General features: G+C 57.6%; 2 protein-coding genes across 3 annotated transcripts; both read left to right on the top strand.

Annotated features, from left to right (window-relative positions):
• Positions 1–497: 497 nt before the first annotated feature.
• TAS1R1 (taste 1 receptor member 1) lies at positions 498–8,476 on the top strand. The gene is made up of 6 exons (XM_052654248.1): positions 498–688; positions 2,248–2,554; positions 4,279–5,040; positions 5,509–5,721; positions 6,034–6,154; positions 7,545–8,476. Exons 1-6 carry the CDS (start codon positions 498–500, stop codon positions 8,474–8,476), a joined length of 2,526 nt encoding a protein of 841 aa, XP_052510208.1.
• A 1,154-nt stretch (positions 8,477–9,630) lies between these two features.
• On the top strand, positions 9,631–17,147 carry ZBTB48 (zinc finger and BTB domain containing 48). 2 transcript variants are annotated; one of them, XM_052653854.1, is made up of 10 exons: positions 9,631–10,320; positions 11,005–11,246; positions 14,051–14,162; positions 14,747–14,839; positions 15,158–15,244; positions 15,415–15,569; positions 15,964–16,100; positions 16,173–16,337; positions 16,617–16,705; positions 16,797–17,147. In XM_052653854.1, the coding sequence occupies exons 1-10, from the start codon at positions 9,631–9,633 to the stop codon at positions 17,091–17,093; spliced, it is 2,067 nt and encodes a 688-aa protein (XP_052509814.1). In that variant the 3' UTR covers positions 17,094–17,147. The 2 variants fall into 2 exon arrangements, with proteins under 2 accessions (XP_052509814.1, XP_052509813.1); XM_052653853.1 differs by having other exon boundaries at positions 14,048–14,162.
• The last annotated feature ends 1,127 nt before the right edge of the window (positions 17,148–18,274 follow it).

The raw sequence follows: 18,274 nt of genomic DNA, 5'->3' as shown, positions 1-18,274 counted from the left end.
GACAATTTACGCAGAATTTCAATTTCAGGAGACTGAGGATTGGGGTGGATCACAAGTATAACTCAAAGCCTTGTCTCGTTCGGTAAACTGAGGCCCAGGTAAACGGTTATAAAACCAGGAGCTCGTTGAGAGCAACCTTTCACACTCTGTTCCTCAAGCCCCCCCCCGGGAGAGAAGCTGACCCCCCTCAAATCCCTTTCTGAACCAGGTGATGCCACAGGCACCAGAGCAAGGACAGAACCCACAACCGTCCAGAGGAAGGGTCAGTGGGTGCCACCTGCTTTGCACCTGCGCCCTTACCCTGCCCAGTTCCTGAGGAGGACCGCAGGCCCGGAAGGCAGAGGCAAACAGCCCTACAACTGGGCTCTAATCCCGCCCCCTTTGACCGGCATGAAACTGGAAAGCATCTGGGCAACTGCTGACCATTCTGTTTAAACGGCCCAACCTGGTCACAGGGTGTGGCGTGGCCATGCCAGGCGCAGGGCTGTCTGGCCAGCATGTCACTCTGGGGCGTGCACCTGGTCGGCCTGCTGCTCTCCCTCTCCTGCTGTTGGGCTTTCAGCTGTCGCAACACCCCGTCCTCCCCCGACTTCAGCCTCCCTGGGGATTATCTGCTTGCAGGCATGTTCCCTCTCCACAGTGCCCCTCTAGAGGCGAGAGGAAGACCCACGGTGACCTTCTGTGACAGGTGAGTGGGGGGAGGTAAGCAGAACTGTCACCTGGGGTGGGGGGGCCCTGTGCCTATGGGTCCTCTGCCAGCCTGCCTCTGCAAGACCTTGTGGGTTCTATCTCTGAAGTGACCATTTGGACTGCCTGCAATCCCTACCCAACCTAAACCCAAGCTACCACCTTTAAGGGCTGGCCAGCCTTTCCCTGGCACTTTTAACACATTCTTTTGTCCTGGCTGTTAAGAATCCTGGCTGTTAACAAGTCCAGGTCACTTGTTTCCTGGCTTTGTAATATAACTAGAGGGCAAGGGTTAAGCAAGGGCGTCTTTCCCTCTTCCATCTCCTTCCCTACCCGACTCCTCCTCAGTTCACATCCATAGTCTTTCAAATGGCAAGTATAGGTCTCCAGGGGGAGGGACGTAGGGACGTATAGCAGAAGATGCTCAGTAGCCTGAATGACTTAGGTTGGTGCCTTCCTGAAGTGGACAGTCTAGGTAGGAAAAAAAAAAAAAGCAACTGCTTTTCTTATAAAGGGGATAGTATTAGATTTGGCCAGCTTGAGGATGTCTCATGGCTCAGTGGCCCGAAACGTAGCATACCTGACAGCCTGCCTGGGAGGAAGATTCTAGAAAGCCTGGCATGGGAGGACTGGCCCAAAGAGCTACAGTTGGGAGCCTGGGAAGAGGAAATTTGAGGGAGGAGGAGCTACATGAAAAACCAGGTTCAGATGACTGAAGGGCTGTGGTGGGCAGGAGGTACTGCACTTCCTTCCAGTGACTCAAGGACAGAAGTGGTAGGAATGATGGGGGATCCTCCCAAGAGGCAGGGAGGCTGGGAAATGGAGCAGGCTGGCACATTCCTCAAGCAGGGCTGAGTCATGGCCCTAGCGTGCCCATGTTTGTGTTTCCCAGAGAGGCCATGGGGAACACAGGCCCCCACCACAATCACGAGTGTCCCAGTGAAAGGTACTTATAACCATGTATAAGCACGTACTGTGGTTAATTTCATGTGTTAACTTGTCTAGGGCCTGCGGCCCAGGTGTTTGATTAAACACGTCTAGATGTTGCTGCGATGTGGTTAACGTTTTAGCCGTGGTTAACATTTAAATCAATAAAGCAGATGCTCTCCATAGTGTAGTTGGGCCTCACCTAATCAGTTGAAGGTCTTAAGAGAAAAGATGGAGATCCCGGGGAAAAGATAGTCCTCTCTTTTGTTTGCTCTCTCTCCCTCTCTCTCTGTGTATATATAGTTAGCTAGCTAGAGAGATGTATACATATGTTTCTCATCTTGGTTCTGTTTCTTTGGAGAACACTAATATAGCAGATATCTCTGCTACAGGCCTTAGGAGCCTTTTGATCCTAATATGCTTATGGGGGGGGGGCATGGTATGTATACTTTTCCAATTTGTCCCCTACCTCTCCCAAGGCCTGTCAGCAGAACTGTGTGTGTGGTCCAGGGCCCATGTTGAGGTCATGGTTGTAGGGGCTGGACAGATGACCTCAGAGGTTCCTTTCTGCCCCCAAGCCTGGGGTTCCAGGAGACCAGAGGTTCTTAGCTCTCAGCCTGGCTTTCCCTACAGGTCCAACAGCTTCAATGGCCATGGCTACCACCTCTTCCAGGCCATGCGGTTCAGCATCGAGGAGATAAACAACTCCACAGTCCTGCTACCCAATGTCACCCTGGGGTACGAGCTGTACGATGTGTGCTCAGACTCAGCGAACATGTATGCCACGCTAAGCATACTGAGCACACTGAGGAGGCGCTATGTGGAGATCCAGGGAGACCCTGCCGACTTTTCCCCTGCGATAGTGGCGGTGATTGGGCCTGACATCACCAAGCACGCTCTTACCACTGCAGCCCTGCTGAGCCCCTTCCTGGTGCCCCTGGTAAGCTGGGGCCCTGACAGTTCGCTCATCTCCCCTCCTGGCAAGTCCAGCGTGGGCTGGGGTGGGTGTGCGGGAGCTGCTGTGTCCAAGGTGGGTCTGGACTTCAGGACCTCCTGGGCAGTCACTGCTCTTGAGTCACTAGCCTGGAGTTCCTTCTTCTCCAGGTGCTGCTTCCGAGATCTCCCTGCTTCTGTGCTCACTGGAAAGTCCATTCTCCTCGGAAACCTCTGCTCGTCTCTCTTCTCCTGCTGTCCCATCACCCCACAGGCTTCACATCTGCCCCATCATCCTCCTCCCGTCCGTTCCTCCAGGCTCAGGCTCAGCTGTGTGGTGTCCCTCCCCTCCTCTGCTCGTCAGCCTCTCCTGGGCCTCCTCCTCTGCTGACACACTTGCCCTGTCCCCCTCCATCCTCCGGACACTTCTCCTCTCAGCCTGGCTGACTCATCCTTCCAAGGAGACTTCTCGGCAGAGTCTCCATTCCTGCTTCTCTCTTTGCATTTACTCCTCCCTCCATGGCCTTGGGCTCTGTCCTTCGAGCAGTGCTTGAAGGTGATGACTGCGGCTTGGGTAGGGGTTGGAGATGGGTCAAGTGACCACCCCAAGGCAGAACCAGCAAGGTCTTGCTGAGAAGGACTGGTGGAGGGCCACTAGGTCTCCAACACATTTGACCATTTTGACACTTTCCCCCAGCATTTATGACTCCCCCTTTCCCTTGTGCCACTTCCTTTTTGGTTTCCTTTAGGGAATTCTGTGCCCCCCTCCATCCACCCTCCCAGAAGGAAGTGACTGTCTAGTACAGACCCCTCCCCTTCTCAGGCAAGCAAAAGGCCTTGGCTGAATTCCCATCTCCACCTTCCATCTCCACTCCTGAGAACCAGCTTTGTCTCCAGAGGCTCACCCGGTGCCTCCACTTAATGGAGCCACCAGGGCCCAAAATGAACTTACCTACCCCATAACAAAAGCCTCTTGTCTTCCTACATCCCCTTCCCAGCCTGTCTGCCAGAGTGACTGTCTCCAAGGAAGCCAGTGCCCGCTGCATTCCCTTCCCTGCTTCCACGTCTAGCCCATCACCATGGCTCTGCCATGGGGCTCCCTAACCACTGCCAGGTCCATCCTTTCCCTATGGCCACTGCCCCAGCTTTAACAGACTGCAATCCTCTCCCATCTAGATAATTCCATCAGCTCCTAGGGATTCTGACTCTGGCCTTGAGCCTTTTTAAACAGGTTCCTCATTGATCAGAGATACACTCCTACAAGTTTGATGTCACTTCGCTGCCTAAACCCTGAGGCGCTCCCTGTGGCCTTGGGGTAAAGCCCTAGCACCTCAGCTGGGCCGAGTAGGGGCTAAGTAGGGGCTAAGGCTTCCTGCCCTGACGGAATACACAGGCTCATGCTCTCCTTCCTGGATCTGCCCTCCAGCTTTCCAGCCAAGTGGAAGTCCCTGGAGGGCCCCACACATATACCATTTCACTCGCTGCTTGCAGGTTGCGTTCACTTTGTCCACAGGCCAGAGTCTCCTTCCTCTCCCAGAATTCTCTCTGGGGACCTGCCCCCTTATCCGTGGGTAACTTAGCAGTGCTCTGCTTGAGACCCAGGCCAGGACCTCATCTCCATCCCCCTTCTCCCTCCCCTCCCGCTCCCCTGTCCCTGCACCAAGAACAGGGCTGGCCCTGGGGGGCCCTCAGTTGAGGCTGATGCCACTGAACTTGAACTGAACTCCACAGGTCAGCTACGGAGCCAGCAGCATGGTGCTCAACGCGAGGCGGCTCTACCCCTCTTTTCTGCGCACCATCTCCAGTGATAAACACCAGGTGGACATCTTGGTGCTGCTGCTGCAGAGGTTCGGGTGGGTCTGGATCTCCATCGTGGGTGGCGAAGGTGACTACGGGGAGGTAGGGATACAGGAGCTGGAGTACCAGGTCACCCGGCAGGGCATCTGTATTGCCTTCAGGGACATTGTGCCTTTTTCTGCCCGACCGGGCGATGAGCGGATGCAGAGCATGATACGCTGCCTGGTCCAAGCCAGGACCACCGTCGTAGTAGTTTACTCTGGCAAACAGCTGGCCAGGGTGTTCTTTGAATCTGTGGTGCTGGCCAAACTGACTGCCAAGGTGTGGATCGCAACAGAAGACTGGGCCATCTCTACTCACATCAGCAGTGTGCCTGGGATCCAGGGCATCGGCACAGTGCTGGGCGTGGCCATCCCGCACAGGCAGGTCCCTGGCCTGAAGGAGTTTGAAGAGGCTTATGTCCAGGCCGACAAAGGAGTTATCAGGCCTTGCCCCCAGGGCTCCTGGTGCACCAGCAACCAACTGTGCACAGAATGCTGGGCTTTCACGGCACAGGCGATGCCCACGCTAGCAGAGTTCTCCATGAGCTCTGCCTACAACGCGTATCAGGCTGTCTACGCTGTGGCCCATGGCCTCCACCAGCTCCTGGGCTGCTCCTCTGGAGCCTGTTCGAGGGGCCGGGTCTATCCCTGGCAGGTAAGGCACTTACCAGACACTGGCACCCACTGTCTGCCTTCCTAAGGTAGGCAGTGTGATTACTCTTCAGCCACCCTAAATGCTGGGGGCGGAGGGCAAAGGCTGACCCCTAGAGGCTGATCCCTTCTCTGAGGCTCGTCTTTGTTTTCTCTGAGCTGCGGCTCCACCCACCCACCAGGCCTCGGATCCAGGACTTGAAAGCTCTGCAAAGGGCTGCCTTGTTAAAGACTTCTCTCACTCAGGAGGCTGGTTAGGAGGGTCAAGGGGCCTCCTGGCGGGGGGTTGGGGGGCGGGGGATGGGGGGGCGGGTTGAGGAAGGGACCAGAACTCCCAGGCAGGCTGAAATGCCCCAGGTAGAAGTTCAGCAAGGCCCCATGCACTTGCTTCCTGGGCCACCTGGGTCTGGAAGGACCCAGGAGGAGCAGCCGGTGTCATTGGCACCAGCTCCGTTATCCCTGTTTGTTTCAGCTTCTGGAGCAGATCCGCAAGGTGAAGTTCCTTTTACACAAAAATGCTGTGACATTTAATGACGATGGCAATACCCTCAGCAACTATGACATAATCGCCTGGGACTGGAGCAGCCCCAACTGGACCTTCAGGGTCATCGGCTCCTCCTCTCCATTTTCAGTGTCGCTGGACATAAATACGACCAAAATCCGGTGGCATGGAAACAACAACCAGGTAACAGGGATGTGGTCACTCACCAGGTGACTGCCTGATGGGCAGCCTGGGGGCAGTGCTGACAGCTCACACAGAACACGAGGTTGGATTCCAGGTACCAGTCTGCTATGGCTCTCCCCAGCCCTGCCAGGGAAGCTCCCAGGGCTCAGAAAGACAGATGCCCAGTTGCTGCTGGTTCACATGACCAAGGTCTCTGCTCTGGGAGTGAGCTGTGAGGGCAGATGCCCAGAGACCCCCTTTTCCATCCCATGTGTGAGGGTCCCTTGACATGAGCATCTCCACGTGACTGCAGAACACCATGGCTTCTTGCAGGTGCCTACGTCTGTGTGTTCCAGGGACTGTCCTGAAGGCCACCAGAGAGTGATCATAGGTTTCCACCATTGCTGCTTTGAGTGTGTGCCCTGTGAGGCGGGAACCTTCCTCAATAAGAGTGGTGAGTGACCAGTGATGAGTGGGTGAACCACCAGCACTCCTAGGACCTGTAGAACAAATGGAAGCACCTCCCTTGGGCCACACGTGTGCAGAACCACGGCCCTGGTCACTTTGCTGTCAGTTAGGGACAGTCTGGAGGACACCTTCCACCAGACATGAGTTCTGATCAAGCAGAAAGAAACAAGCAGTTGACGGCCTCATATCTAGCTGTGTTCTTTTTAAGAGAGCTCCAAACCCAGCACCTACAGAGACAATTTTATCCTAAACTCAGCATCTTTATCCAAACAGATGTGAGTTTCATTCCCTTTGTACCCTCCCATATTGTCCTTTGTTTTTTCTTTTCTTTTTTCTTCCCATTTTATCTGTATGAAATCCCATTTATTGACTGTGCCAGTGACACCCAGTGCCTTGAACAGCTTGGCTTGAATGCAGACACTAGCATGTCTGCGACAGGACAAAAAGTTCTTCCATCCCGCGATGCAAGTTCAAGGTCAGAGGGCAGACAGAGGTAGCTAAGGGGCTCAGCCCAGAGCTGGATTCCAGGGGCCACATGCCTTTTTTTCACCATCTTGGTGGGAGTGGGAATGCATCTCTTCCATACTGAAGGAATCAACTCAACTCAGAGAAACCAGAGTGGCAGCTCAAGAAGGTGGACTTGGCTAGGGAGAGAGCCCTGGGAGAGATGAAAATGCCCTTCCTTTAGGGCTCCCTTTGGGGCTGGCTGCTTGCCCTGGAACACAGCCTCAGGGCGGTGCAGGTGGAGCTACAGGGTAAGGCCCTCTCTATGACCTCTTGGCTTGCCAACTCCTTCTGGGATCTGGAGTCACACAGAACTGACCCAAGTGTCTCCATGATCTGTAATTAACACAGGCTTATTAAGGAAACACATGGCCTGGGGACTCTCACTCAGGGCTACCCTCATCTTGCTGCGCCTGGCAGAGCCCAGCTCCTGTGCTACAACCCCACCAGCACCTTGCAGGGTTGTTGTTGTGCAGTCACTAAGTCGTGTCTGACTCTTCGTGACCCTGTGGACTGTAGCACGCCAAGCTTCCCTGTCCATGCCTTCCTCTGTCTTTCGGAGTTAGTCAAACTCATGGATTCAAGAAGCCTGGCAGGCTGCAGATCACCCTTGCAGCTGGGCGGAAGGGTCAGACTGCCGTGACTGCTGATGGAGGTTGCAAGAGCTGGACACGACTTAGCGAATAATCTACCACCACCATGTCCATTGAGTCGATGATGGCATCCAATCATCTCACCTTCTGTTGCCCCCCTTTCCTCCTGCCCTCAATCCTTTCCAGAATCAGGGGCTTTTCCAATGCAAGGGTTGTACAGCCTCCCTTTCCTGCTGTCCTCACCTGGCTCTCAGGAACCCTCTCCACCTTCTCTTCCAGACCCCTATAGATGCCGGCCTTGTGGGAAAGAAGAGTGGGCACCTGAGAGAAGCCAGACTTGCTTCCCACGCACTGTGGTGTTTTTGACGTGGCATGAGCCAGTCTCTTTGGTACTGGTGGCAGCTAATACGCTGCTACTGCTGGTGGTGGCTGGGACTGCTGGCCTGTTTGCCTGGCACCTAGACACCCCCGTGGTGAGGTCAGCTGGGGGCCGACTGTGCTTCCTCATGCTGGGCTCCCTGGCAGGGGGGACTTGGGGCCTCTATGGCTTCTTTGGGGAGCCCACACTGCCCACGTGCTTACTGCGCCAAGGCCTCTTTTCCCTCGGTTTTGCCATCTTCCTGTCCTGCCTGACGGTCCGCTCCTTCCAACTTGTCTTCATCTTTAAGTTTTCTGCCAGGTTACCCACCTTCTTCCGTGCATGGGTCCAGAACAATGGTGCTGGCCTGTTTGTGATGATCAGCTCAACCATCCAGCTGCTTATCTGCCTAATTTGGCTTGCAGTGTGGACCCCGCTGCCAACCAGGGAATACAAGCACTTCCCTCAACTGGTGGTGCTTGGCTGCACAGAGGCTAACTCACTGGGCTTCATGCTGGCTGTTACCTACAATGGCCTCCTCTCGGTCAGCGCCTTTGCCTGCAGCTACCTAGGCAAGGACCTGCCAGAGAACTACAATGAGGCCAAATGTGTCACCTTCAGCCTGCTCCTCAACTTCGTGTCCTGGATCGCCTTCTTCACCATGGCCACTGTCTATCAGGGCAAGTATCTGCCCGCGGTCAACGCACTGGCGATGCTGAGCAGCTTGAGTGGCGGCTTCAGTGGTTATTTCCTCCCCAAGTGCTACGTGATTCTGTGCCGCCCAGACCTCAACAGCACCGAGCACTTCCAGGCCTCCATCCAGGACTACACCAGGCGCTGTGGTTCCACCTGACCACTGGATCGGGCATGGTCAAGCCTGGCGGGGCGGACTCAGGGGCGAAGGTGGAACGGGGGCGTCCAGGACCTGGGGTGTCCGGGAGGCTCCTCAGCCTTGGCGTGCGAAGTGTAAGCCCACGGGAGGGCTCAGTCCGGGCTGCGCCGGCTGCCAATAAAAAAGTGAAATGTGCATCTTCGTAGCGCTTCCTCTCTAGGGCGGCGGTAGAGCGCTGCCTCTTCAAGCCTCGGGGTGCTGTGCGGCCGGCTAACCGCAGGCGGAACCTCCGGACTCTCAGCCGGGCAGAGACCGAAAGGCCCGCTTGGCGTTGCTAGGCAACCCAGGGAGGCGGGCCCAATGCCGAGGGGCGGGGGGAACTGGACTGGTCCTGCCTCTCTCTCCATCCCATTGGCTGCTATCTATGTGGTACCGCCTTCAGGGGCTGGATTCGGAGGTAAAGGCCTGCGCCCCCGAGGCGTCCCGCCCCGGCCGGCGCGCCCTGACGTCACGTCCGGCGGCGGCGACGGCGGCGTCTCTGCACTTTCGCCGGGCACGTACGGCCGGGGCAGTTGGTCAGTGAGGTTGTATGGGCTATCTGGCTCGGGGTTGGAGGGGTAGACGTAGGGAGCATGGGCCAGGGTGAGGAGGTTGAGGGGCAAGGGACGAGGGAGGGGGCGCTGTGGGCCGCCGAGACTGCTGATGGAGTGTGACCGCGGCCGCCTTCCGCCCGGCTGCTCGAGACGTGTGGGCGCGGCGTGGGTTCCTCTCACCTGTCTGCAGCCACTGTCCTCCCCTGCCTCCGGTCCTCTCGCTGTGCCAGGGTGATAAGTTCGCCCTGATTCAGCGCCTCTTTTCCCAAACTTTTGATTTCCTCCCACCAGCACCCTTTCGCGACTGTGTCCCCACCTAGTCCTCCCGCACCCCCGTCACCCACACTCTCTGCCCACCCCCGATATGGCCTGTTTGCTTGGACCCCGCCCCCAGGGAGGCTCTCAGTCCCTTCCTGCCTCAGCTTGCACCTTCTAACCTTGATCTACGTCCTGGTTGTAATAAACGTGAATGAATAGAATCTGTCTCCCTTTACCCTGGCCTCAGCTCCAGGGGCTTTCTCTTGCTGCCTCTGGGTTGGACTGGTCAGTGTCACTGCCGTGTTTCTTCCCTTCAGAGGGACCATGGACGGCTCATTCGTCCAGCACAGCGTGAGGGTTCTGCAGGAGCTCAACAAGCAGCGGGAGCGGGGCCAGTACTGCGATGCCACCCTGGATGTGGGGGGACTGGTGTTCAAGGCACACTGGAGTGTTCTTGCCTGCTGCAGCCACTTCTTCCAGAGCCTCTACGGGGATGGCTCAGGGGGCAGTGTCGTCCTCCCTGCGGGCTTTGCCGAGATCTTTGGCCTCCTGCTGGACTTTTTCTACACCGGCCACCTCGCCCTCACCTCGGGGAACCGGGATCAGGTGCTCCTGGCAGCCAGGGAGTTGCGAGTGCCAGAGGCTGTGGAGTTGTGCCAGAGCTTCAAGCCCAAAGCCTCAGTGGGACAGCCAGCAAGTGGCCAGAATGGGCTCGGGAAACCTGCCCCCCGGGATGTGAACAGCCACCTCAAGGAGTCTGCGGGTGTGGAGAAGGAGGAAGTTTCAAGGACTCTGGGTCAAATCCCCGGGGATCCGGAGGTCAGCAGTAGTCTCAGCCCCCAGAGGCCCCGGCTTGGCCTCCCTGCTCAGAGTGAGAGCCCGTCCTTTCTCCGTGGGAAACTCAAGCAGGCCCTGAAGCTCTGTCCCCCTGGGGACAAGGAGCCTGAGGATTGCAAAGTGCCCCCAAGGCCCTTCGAAGCTGAAGGTGTCCAGCTGCAGGGCGGGACTAATGAGGTACTGTGCTCAGGGTGTTGGAGAAGGGGAGATGGGGAGAAGGGACTGATACTTTGCAGGGGTAATCTGGACCCAAAGGTACAGTCTGTTTTGTGGGTTTAGAACAGGCTTTCTCCAAATACAGGGCTTCCCAGGTGGCGCAGTGGTAAAGAATCTGTCTGTCAAGGCAGGAGATGTGGGTTCAATCCCTGGATCAGAAAGATCCCCTGGAGAAGGAAATGGCAACCCACTCCAGTATTCTTGCCTGGGAAATCCCATGAACAGAGGAGCCTGACAGGCTACAGTCCATGGGGTTGCAGAGTCGGATGTGATATCTCCAAATGCAGGAAGCCAGCTCCATCCCACAGCCTCAGGCTGACCTTCCTGCCAGTTGTGTCTGTGGTTGGCAGCTTCCTGGGGCAGATGTGGGCGGCATTAGGTGCTTCCCCAGGGAAGTGAAATCCAGGCGGACTTCCAGTTATCCACAGAGCTCCTGCCCTCAAACCTGGGATTGGGATGTTGCTGCTGCCCTGGGACCTTGAAGGGAACAGGCACTGATGAAGGAACGGACGCGTCCGGGGATAGGCCTGGGTTGGGACTTGGGATGAAACCGGATGGAGCTGGCCACCCTGTAGACCCATCCCCAGAACCCCTGCTGATTCAGTTTGGTGACCTCACCCCCTCCTGCTGCCTCTTCTGCTCTAGTGGGAGGTGGTGGTTCAAGTTGAGGACGACGGGGATGGCGATTATGATTCTGAAACTGAGACTGTACCGAGCAAGAGGAAAGCAAACGTAATCAGAAAGCCCTGTGCTGCCGAGCCGGCCCGGAGCGCAGGTTCCCTGGCAGCCGAGCCTGCTGAGAACAGAAAAGGTACAGCGGTGCCAGTTGAATGCCCCACATGTCATAAAAAGTTCCTCAGCAAATATTACCTAAAAGTCCACAACAGGTAAACATTCTGTTTTTCTATTTTCCTTTCCCATCTGCTGTTCCCGTGTTGGGGGAGGGGGCCTGCGCTCCCCACTTGTGGCCCATGTAGGGGGGTTGGGGTGCCATCTCAGACCCACACAGTGCCTGGCATTGGTATCCTCTGACCGTTGGGGAGTGAGACTTTGACATTGGATGGCTTCCTTCTTCCTCCCCCTCCTGTGAGCTCTCTGCTGGGAGCAGGTCTGGGGACACCCAGCTGGTGCTAGCGGTAAAGGACCCGCCTGCCAATGTAGGAGATGTAAGAGATGGAAGATCGCCTGGAGAAGGGCATGGCAACCCACTCCAGTATTATTGCCTGGAGAACCCCATGGACAGAGGAGCCTGGCTGGCCACAGTCCAAGGGGTCGCAAAGAGTCTAACAGGACTGAAGCAGCCTGAAGCAGCTGTTACATCAGGCTCCACCCACTGTGGACCTTGACCTCCAGCAGGCTTCTCCCGAGGAGGAGAGAGCAGCCTGAGGGCCCATGCTGTGGCTGAGGCCTGACCACAGGTGTTACTGAAGCCTGGCAGTGTGGGCTTGGGGCTAAGATGTCCATCTATAGGGTGGGTGCTGCCTGCGTTTCTGCAGACAGGTTAAGTCTCAGGTGTCAGCGGAGCACTAGGGACCCTTTGTCGAAAGCTGCTGTGTCCAGTAAGGTGTTGACTTAAAAAATAATCACAACGTAAAAGTTGAGAGTTATGTTTTATTCAGTGGGAATTTTTAGGACTTCAAGCCCAGGAGGCAGCAGCATCTCAAGTAACCCTGAGAGAACTGCTCTGAGGAAGCGAAGGGAGGAGCCAGGTTATATAGAAAATTTTGAAACCAAGGGTATATAGTCTGAACATCAAAAGATTATTGTTTAAGAAAACGAGATATCCCAAGTTAAGGAATTGTGCACTTTTTTATGTATGGGAATAATGTAAGCTTCTGGGCTCACTGAACTCACTCCTTGGATATGCACCTCAGCTATCTGGGACAAGTATGCTGTGTTTTTCCACATCTTGAGTGTCGTTGGGGCTCACCTCAGGAAGTGGCTGCCTTTTGATGGCTGCAGATAGCAAGTATTCTTCTGAGTTCCCTTAGGTCTCACTAGCTCTCCTTGGAGGGCTACAATGACTGGTGCCTGTGACATCCTTGTTTACTGATCTGGCAGGAGATACTCCATTTCTCAAAGGTAATCAGATTCCACAGGAAGCTATTTTAACTTAAAAGTAATTAAAATTAAATAAGTTTAGTTTCTAAGTCATGCTAGCTTCATTTCAAGTGCTCAGTAGCTACTTGCAGCCCCTGCTGCTGAACGAAGGCCACAGCATGGATGTGGAGCATTGGAGTATTCCCATCATCCCACGCATCCTTGTGGAAGGCACTGCTCCCGTGGCCTTGCTCTTCCTAGGGCCTGCATGGAGGGCAGCTAGGCGATGTGCCTTCCCCTCCTGCCCCTCTTCAGCCCCAGACAGATGTCTTGCCAAGCCAGGCTGGGCCATGCATGTTTTCTCACTACAACACTCTCAGAGGCCCCCGGTGACTGAATGGAGTTGGAACTGAGGACAGAGGCCCCTTGCTCTTCCTGCTCTGGGGGCAGCTGCTGCTAGTGGAGCCTTTGGGCCAGTCACCCTGGGGTGACCTCTGTCTGCCTGCACACTCCCTAGTGTGAAACTTGGGTGCAGGTACCAGCCCCGTCCTCATCTTCTGCTGTAGGCCACTGGACGGACCTAAGAACTAGGAGGGGGTGCCAGCTGAGGTGCCAGCTGAGGTCTTGTGGGTGGGGGACAGTCAGTGTATCAGCAGGGATGAGAGAAGAGTGCCTGTGGCAGGCTGTCAGTGTTCTTCCCACACCATTCCGGGCTCTGAGGTCAGGGTTCACTTAGTTCATTCAGTGAGTTGTCTGCCAGGTGGCTAAGTGCTTCAGATACCTTCATGAACAGAACAAGTGGAGCTTGCCTTCCAGCAGGGCGGTGAGACCCTGAACGACCAGATAAGAGACTCTGCAGTGTGCTGAAGGGCTAGAAGTGCCATGGGAAAAAAGAAAAGGATAGGAGGGCTAGGGAGGAGTACCTGGGGAGTTGAGGGTCGGGTCAGGTTGCAATAGTAAAGACAGGAGACTACCCAGCAGGTTCAGAGGAAGTGAGGAAGTTTGCAGATGGCTGGGGAGCAGCTCTGGGCTGGAGGGGAGCTGGAACAGAGGCTCTGGGGTGGGAGGGAGGCAGCAAGGTAAGGGGCAGCAACAGGCCTTTCTCGGGGCCAGATTCCAAGTGTTGAGTAAGGTGATGAGATTTGGTTATCCTCGAGGGTCCATCTGACTCCTAAAGTGAAAACTTGTTGGGAGGCCTGCGTGGAGCACAGGACCAGGTAGGAGGCCCAGGCAGTGGCCTGGGGATGGTGCAGCCGCACTGGGTGGTAGCCCAGAGGCCAGGCGAGGTGTCAGATTGTGGCCATAGTTTCGAAGGCCAAGCTCACAGAAGTCCCAGGCAGGCTGAGAGGTTTCTCCAGGGAGTCGGGGCCCAGAGGTTATTTCTGCCTTTGGAGAGACACTGCAGCTGGGCCTCCCAGTGGCCTTTGGTTCTGGGGTGTCCCCTACAGCAGGGAGCTGTCCCCTCCCTTGCAGAGTCTCCGGGAGGGAGGAGGGTTTCTGGATGCACCCCACAGCTTCACCAGCCACGTGGAGAGCCTCAGGTGTCAGCGCGGGCAGCTCAGCACTGTCAGCAGAGGTGCCAGAGCGGGCCCTGTGTGAGGCAGGGCGGCGAGTCCACTCAGCCTCCATACCCCGTGGCTTCTCCCAGCAGGAAACACACTGGGGAGAAACCCTTTGAGTGTCCCAAATGTGGGAAGTGTTACTTCCGGAAGGAGAACCTCCTGGAGCATGAAGCCCGGAACTGCATGAACCGCTCAGAACAGGTACCTGAGGGCCAGCCGGGGTCCTGCTGGGCAGGTGCACGCTGGGTTCTGTCTCTCTTCCACCTGGGAGGGGCCCCCAGGGGACTGGCCTGACAGGACTGTAGACTCGAGAGCCGCAGGGTCCTTGGTTGTCATTGGTCCCCTCCCTGGTATGACAGTGGGGACACAGGTACCAAGGGCAGAAGGGACAAGCCCAGAAGGGACACTGCAGGAAGTATCTTGGGTTTGCCTGCCTGGGGTTCCTGGGGTTTGGAGAAGGGGGGTAACTGCTGAGAAAGGCCACCTGGCCACCTCCCCCCACCCCCCTGGTGGGCTAAACCCTGCTTCCTAGAGGCTGGTCACCAGTCAGGGTGGGGGTCACAGGTGAGGCCATTCAGCCTTTGTCCCCGGTCTGACTCCCAGCCTGGCGTGTTGGGCTTGCAGCACTCAGTGATGGTCACGGTCAGGCAAGCAGGTTATGTGTTGCCCTCTCCCACCCTAGCACCCCCACCCCCTTGGGCAGACCCTTGTCAGCAGTGAGTGGCAGCCCGGGCAGAGGCCCTCCCCCTGGTGACGCCAGCCCCGCCTGCCCCTCATGCTGCCAGGTCTTCACGTGCTCTGTGTGCCAGGAGACGTTCCGCCGGAGGATGGAGCTGCGGGTGCACATGGTGTCCCACACGGGGGAGATGCCCTACAAGGTCAGGCTCGGCCTGTCCCCAAGGCTGGAGGCTGAGGGGCGGCCCCAGGATCTCCACCCCACCCGCCTTGCCTAGCCCTTCATGTGGGATGGTGTCGGGGCCTCTCCTTCCTACCTGCCCAGTGCTCCTGTGTCTTTGGGCGGGATTCCGTCACTGGAGGACAACCTCAGCCTCCGCCTGGGTGTGACCTTCACACCTGGTCGAGGCTGAGCATCTCAGGCTGGGTCCTGCCTCCGGGTTCCTGCCCCAGTAGCCCTGGGGTGACCCGGCTTCCAGTGGCGTTGGCGGCTTCAGAGGTGACTGTGACCTGTCTTGCAGTGCTCTTCCTGCTCCCAGCAGTTCATGCAGAAGAAGGACCTGCAGAGTCATATGATCAAGCTGCATGGAGCCCCCAAGCCCCATGCGGTAAGTGCCAGGCCGCGCCAAGGATGGGGGCCGGGACCGATGCGATGCCGGGAGCCAGCTCAGGGAGGCGGTGCGGCTGGTCTAGAGTGGGCAGGCTGTGCGGTTTCCCAGGGCAGGGACTCCAGGGCGGCTCTGCTCCTCACTTTGGCCTTGCCCACTCTGTCCCTTAGTGTCCCACCTGTGCCAAGTGCTTCCTGTCCCGGACGGAGCTGCAGTTGCATGAGGCATTCAAGCACCGTGGGGAGAAGCTGTTTGTGTGCGAGGAGTGCGGGCACCGGGCTTCGAGCCGGAATGGCTTGCAGATGCACATCAAGGCCAAGCACAGGTGGGATCGTCCTCCCCGGGGCCATCCTCCCTAGGCCTGGCCCTGCTGCCACTCACAGGGGCCAGAGTGCCCCTACCTGTGTCCAAAGCCTGCAGCCTTTCTGGAGGGGAGGACCTGAGGGATGAGGCAGCTTGCCAGGCAGGCAGTCTGGGGGCGGGGATTTCAGGCAGGACAAGGCTCTGGGCCTCCCTGGGCAGAGTCCTGGTGTCCCGTGGCTCCCGGGATGGAGCTCATGCCCTCTCTTCCCCGGGCAGCCTAAGTCTGTTCTCACAGCTCAGGCAGGCTGGCCTCAGCCTGGCCTGTTTCCTTGGCTCTGGGATCAGGTGTGTTCCCAGCTGCAGGGGCACCAAGGGGACGGCTTCTTTTGGTGATGCCTGTGTCCCCGCCTGGACAGGAATGAGCGGCCATACGTCTGTGAGTTCTGCAGCCACGCCTTCACCCAGAAGGCCAATCTCAACATGCACCTGCGCACACACACGGGCGAGAAGCCCTTCCAGTGCCACCTCTGTGGCAAGACCTTCCGCACCCAAGGTGAGGCAGGCCGGCCCCTCCCCGGCCCGGGGCTGAGGCCTGGCGGCTGAGCCCCTCTCCTTTTCCCCACAGCCAGCCTGGACAAGCACAACCGCACCCACACCGGCGAGAGGCCCTTCAGCTGTGAGTTCTGCGAGCAGCGCTTCACGGAGAAGGGGCCCCTGCTGAGGCACGTGGCCAGCCGCCACCAGGAGGGCCGGCCCCACTTCTGCCAGATCTGTGGGAAGACCTTCAAAGGTACCTGGGCCTGTGTTAGGCCATCGCCCTGCCCTACCCTGGGCGGAGAGGGCTAGGCCCTTTCCCCCGGTCAGAGGTGGAGGGGCTCCCCGGGAGAGGTCGGGCGCAGCAGTGGCTGTCACACATTCCTTGGCAGCAGCACCCTCTTGCCAGCAGGGAGTGGGTGGAGGCTCCCGAGGGCCCCAGGCAGTAGTGACTACAGGGTGCCGCCCGAGAACCTGGCAGGGCTAAGCCCACCCGCTTCCTCCCTCCTCTAACCCCGGCCCTTCCCTCCTGTAGCTGTGGAGCAGCTGCGCGTGCACGTGAGGAGACACAAGGGGGTCAGGAAGTTCGAGTGCACCGAATGCGGCTATAAGTTCACCCGGCAGGTACGCCGGGGGCTGGCTTGCCTCCTCCTGCCCCTTTGGGCCCCTGAACCCTCCTCCCTCTGCACCTAGCCTGAGTCCCCCTAACCCCTAGGCCCACCTGCGGAGGCACATGGAGATCCATGACCGGGTGGAGAACTACAATCCCAGGCAGCGCAAGCTCCGGAACTTGGTCATTGAGGACGAGAAGATGGTGGTGGTGGCGCTCCAGCCACCCCCCGACTTGGAGGTGGGCTCAGCCGAGGTCATCGTGGAGTCACTGGCCCATGGCAGCCTGGCCTCCCAGCTCCCTGGCCAGAGACTGTGTGCGGAGGAGAGCTTCGCGGGCGCGGGCGTCATGGAGCCCTCGCTCATCATTACGGCCGCCATCCCTGAAGACTGTGACACATAGCCCCCGACCCGTGCACGGTCCACTTGGCCCCAGCCCCCAATAAACCACAGGGCTTTGGACTCGACCATTCCAGCCCATCCAGTGGTCTGTTCCCCGGGAACCTGGGCTCCAGGAGGAGCTGCTTTCCCACCGTGTCCTCTAGAAGAAGTGGGGCACTGCTTGATCTGTGCACCCCAGATCTTGGCCAGCAGCTTCCCCAGGTTGTTAGGAGACCCCATGGGTGAAACGTGGGTTGGTAGCTTTGGGGCTATGCCTCTGGCTCGGGGCTCTCTAATTTTTCTCCTGTCTGGGTTTTAGAACTGGACCAGATGGAGCAGTAGCGTTCCTATAGTATAGCTTCGGCAACGCCAGCCAGTGAGGGTGGAATGTATCACTCAGCCTCTGGAGTCAAAACAGGGTGGCCAGGGTCCTGATGATGGTGGCTGGCCAGGACGGGGACCCAGTGATCATGCAGCTGAGCAGATCGGGCTGGAGGACAGGCTTGCAGCTAAGCATACTCTGTATCCTGGTTGGTGGAGAGACTATGGGCAGGAACTTTCCCTGGGGAGAAGCTTGTCCAGGAGGCTGGCTTGAGCCACTGGCAAGGCCAGGCCTAGAAGGCCAGAGGCCCGGGTAGCACCCAGGTTCTGCAGCCGTGGGAAGAAGTGCATGGGCTCAGGAGGCCAGTTGCCTGCACCTATTCCTCCCCAGCTCCTTCGTGATGTCTGTGACCTGGGGCAAGTGACTAAGCGCTTCATTTCCTTATTTTTAATGGAATTAGTGACAGTGCATGCTTCATAGAGAAGAATTAAATGAGGGAGCCTGCTGTTCCAGTCCCAGGACTGGATAACAGACCACCCAGAATTGCCCACGGGCTGGGGGGGCAGGTCTGCTCTCAAGACGGCTCACTTGTGTGTGCCTGAGAAGGTGGCCCTGGCTGTGGGCCGGGTGCCCCTCCAGGGGTTGCCTGGGCTCCACCAGAGCATGGTAGCTGAGTGCCGAGAGCACACGTCCCAACAGGCCAAAGCTGCCTGTCCACAGTGTCACCCCGTCACATCGTGCCAGTCCAGGCAGTCACCACACATCATTCCTCAGGTTCAAGGCTAGGGAACGTGGACCCCACCACTCAGTGGGGGTGTTGGAACCTGCACACGTTCACAGCTGCCTCACCCGAAGTGTGCCCTTCTGCTCACTGTTTAGCT

The sequence above is a fragment of the Budorcas taxicolor genome, chromosome 16, assembly GCF_023091745.1.
Source record: "Budorcas taxicolor isolate Tak-1 chromosome 16, Takin1.1, whole genome shotgun sequence".
NCBI lineage: Eukaryota > Metazoa > Chordata > Mammalia > Artiodactyla > Bovidae > Budorcas > Budorcas taxicolor.
Note: the sequence above shows the minus strand (reverse complement) of the source record. Positions and strands in the feature narration are given on the sequence as shown.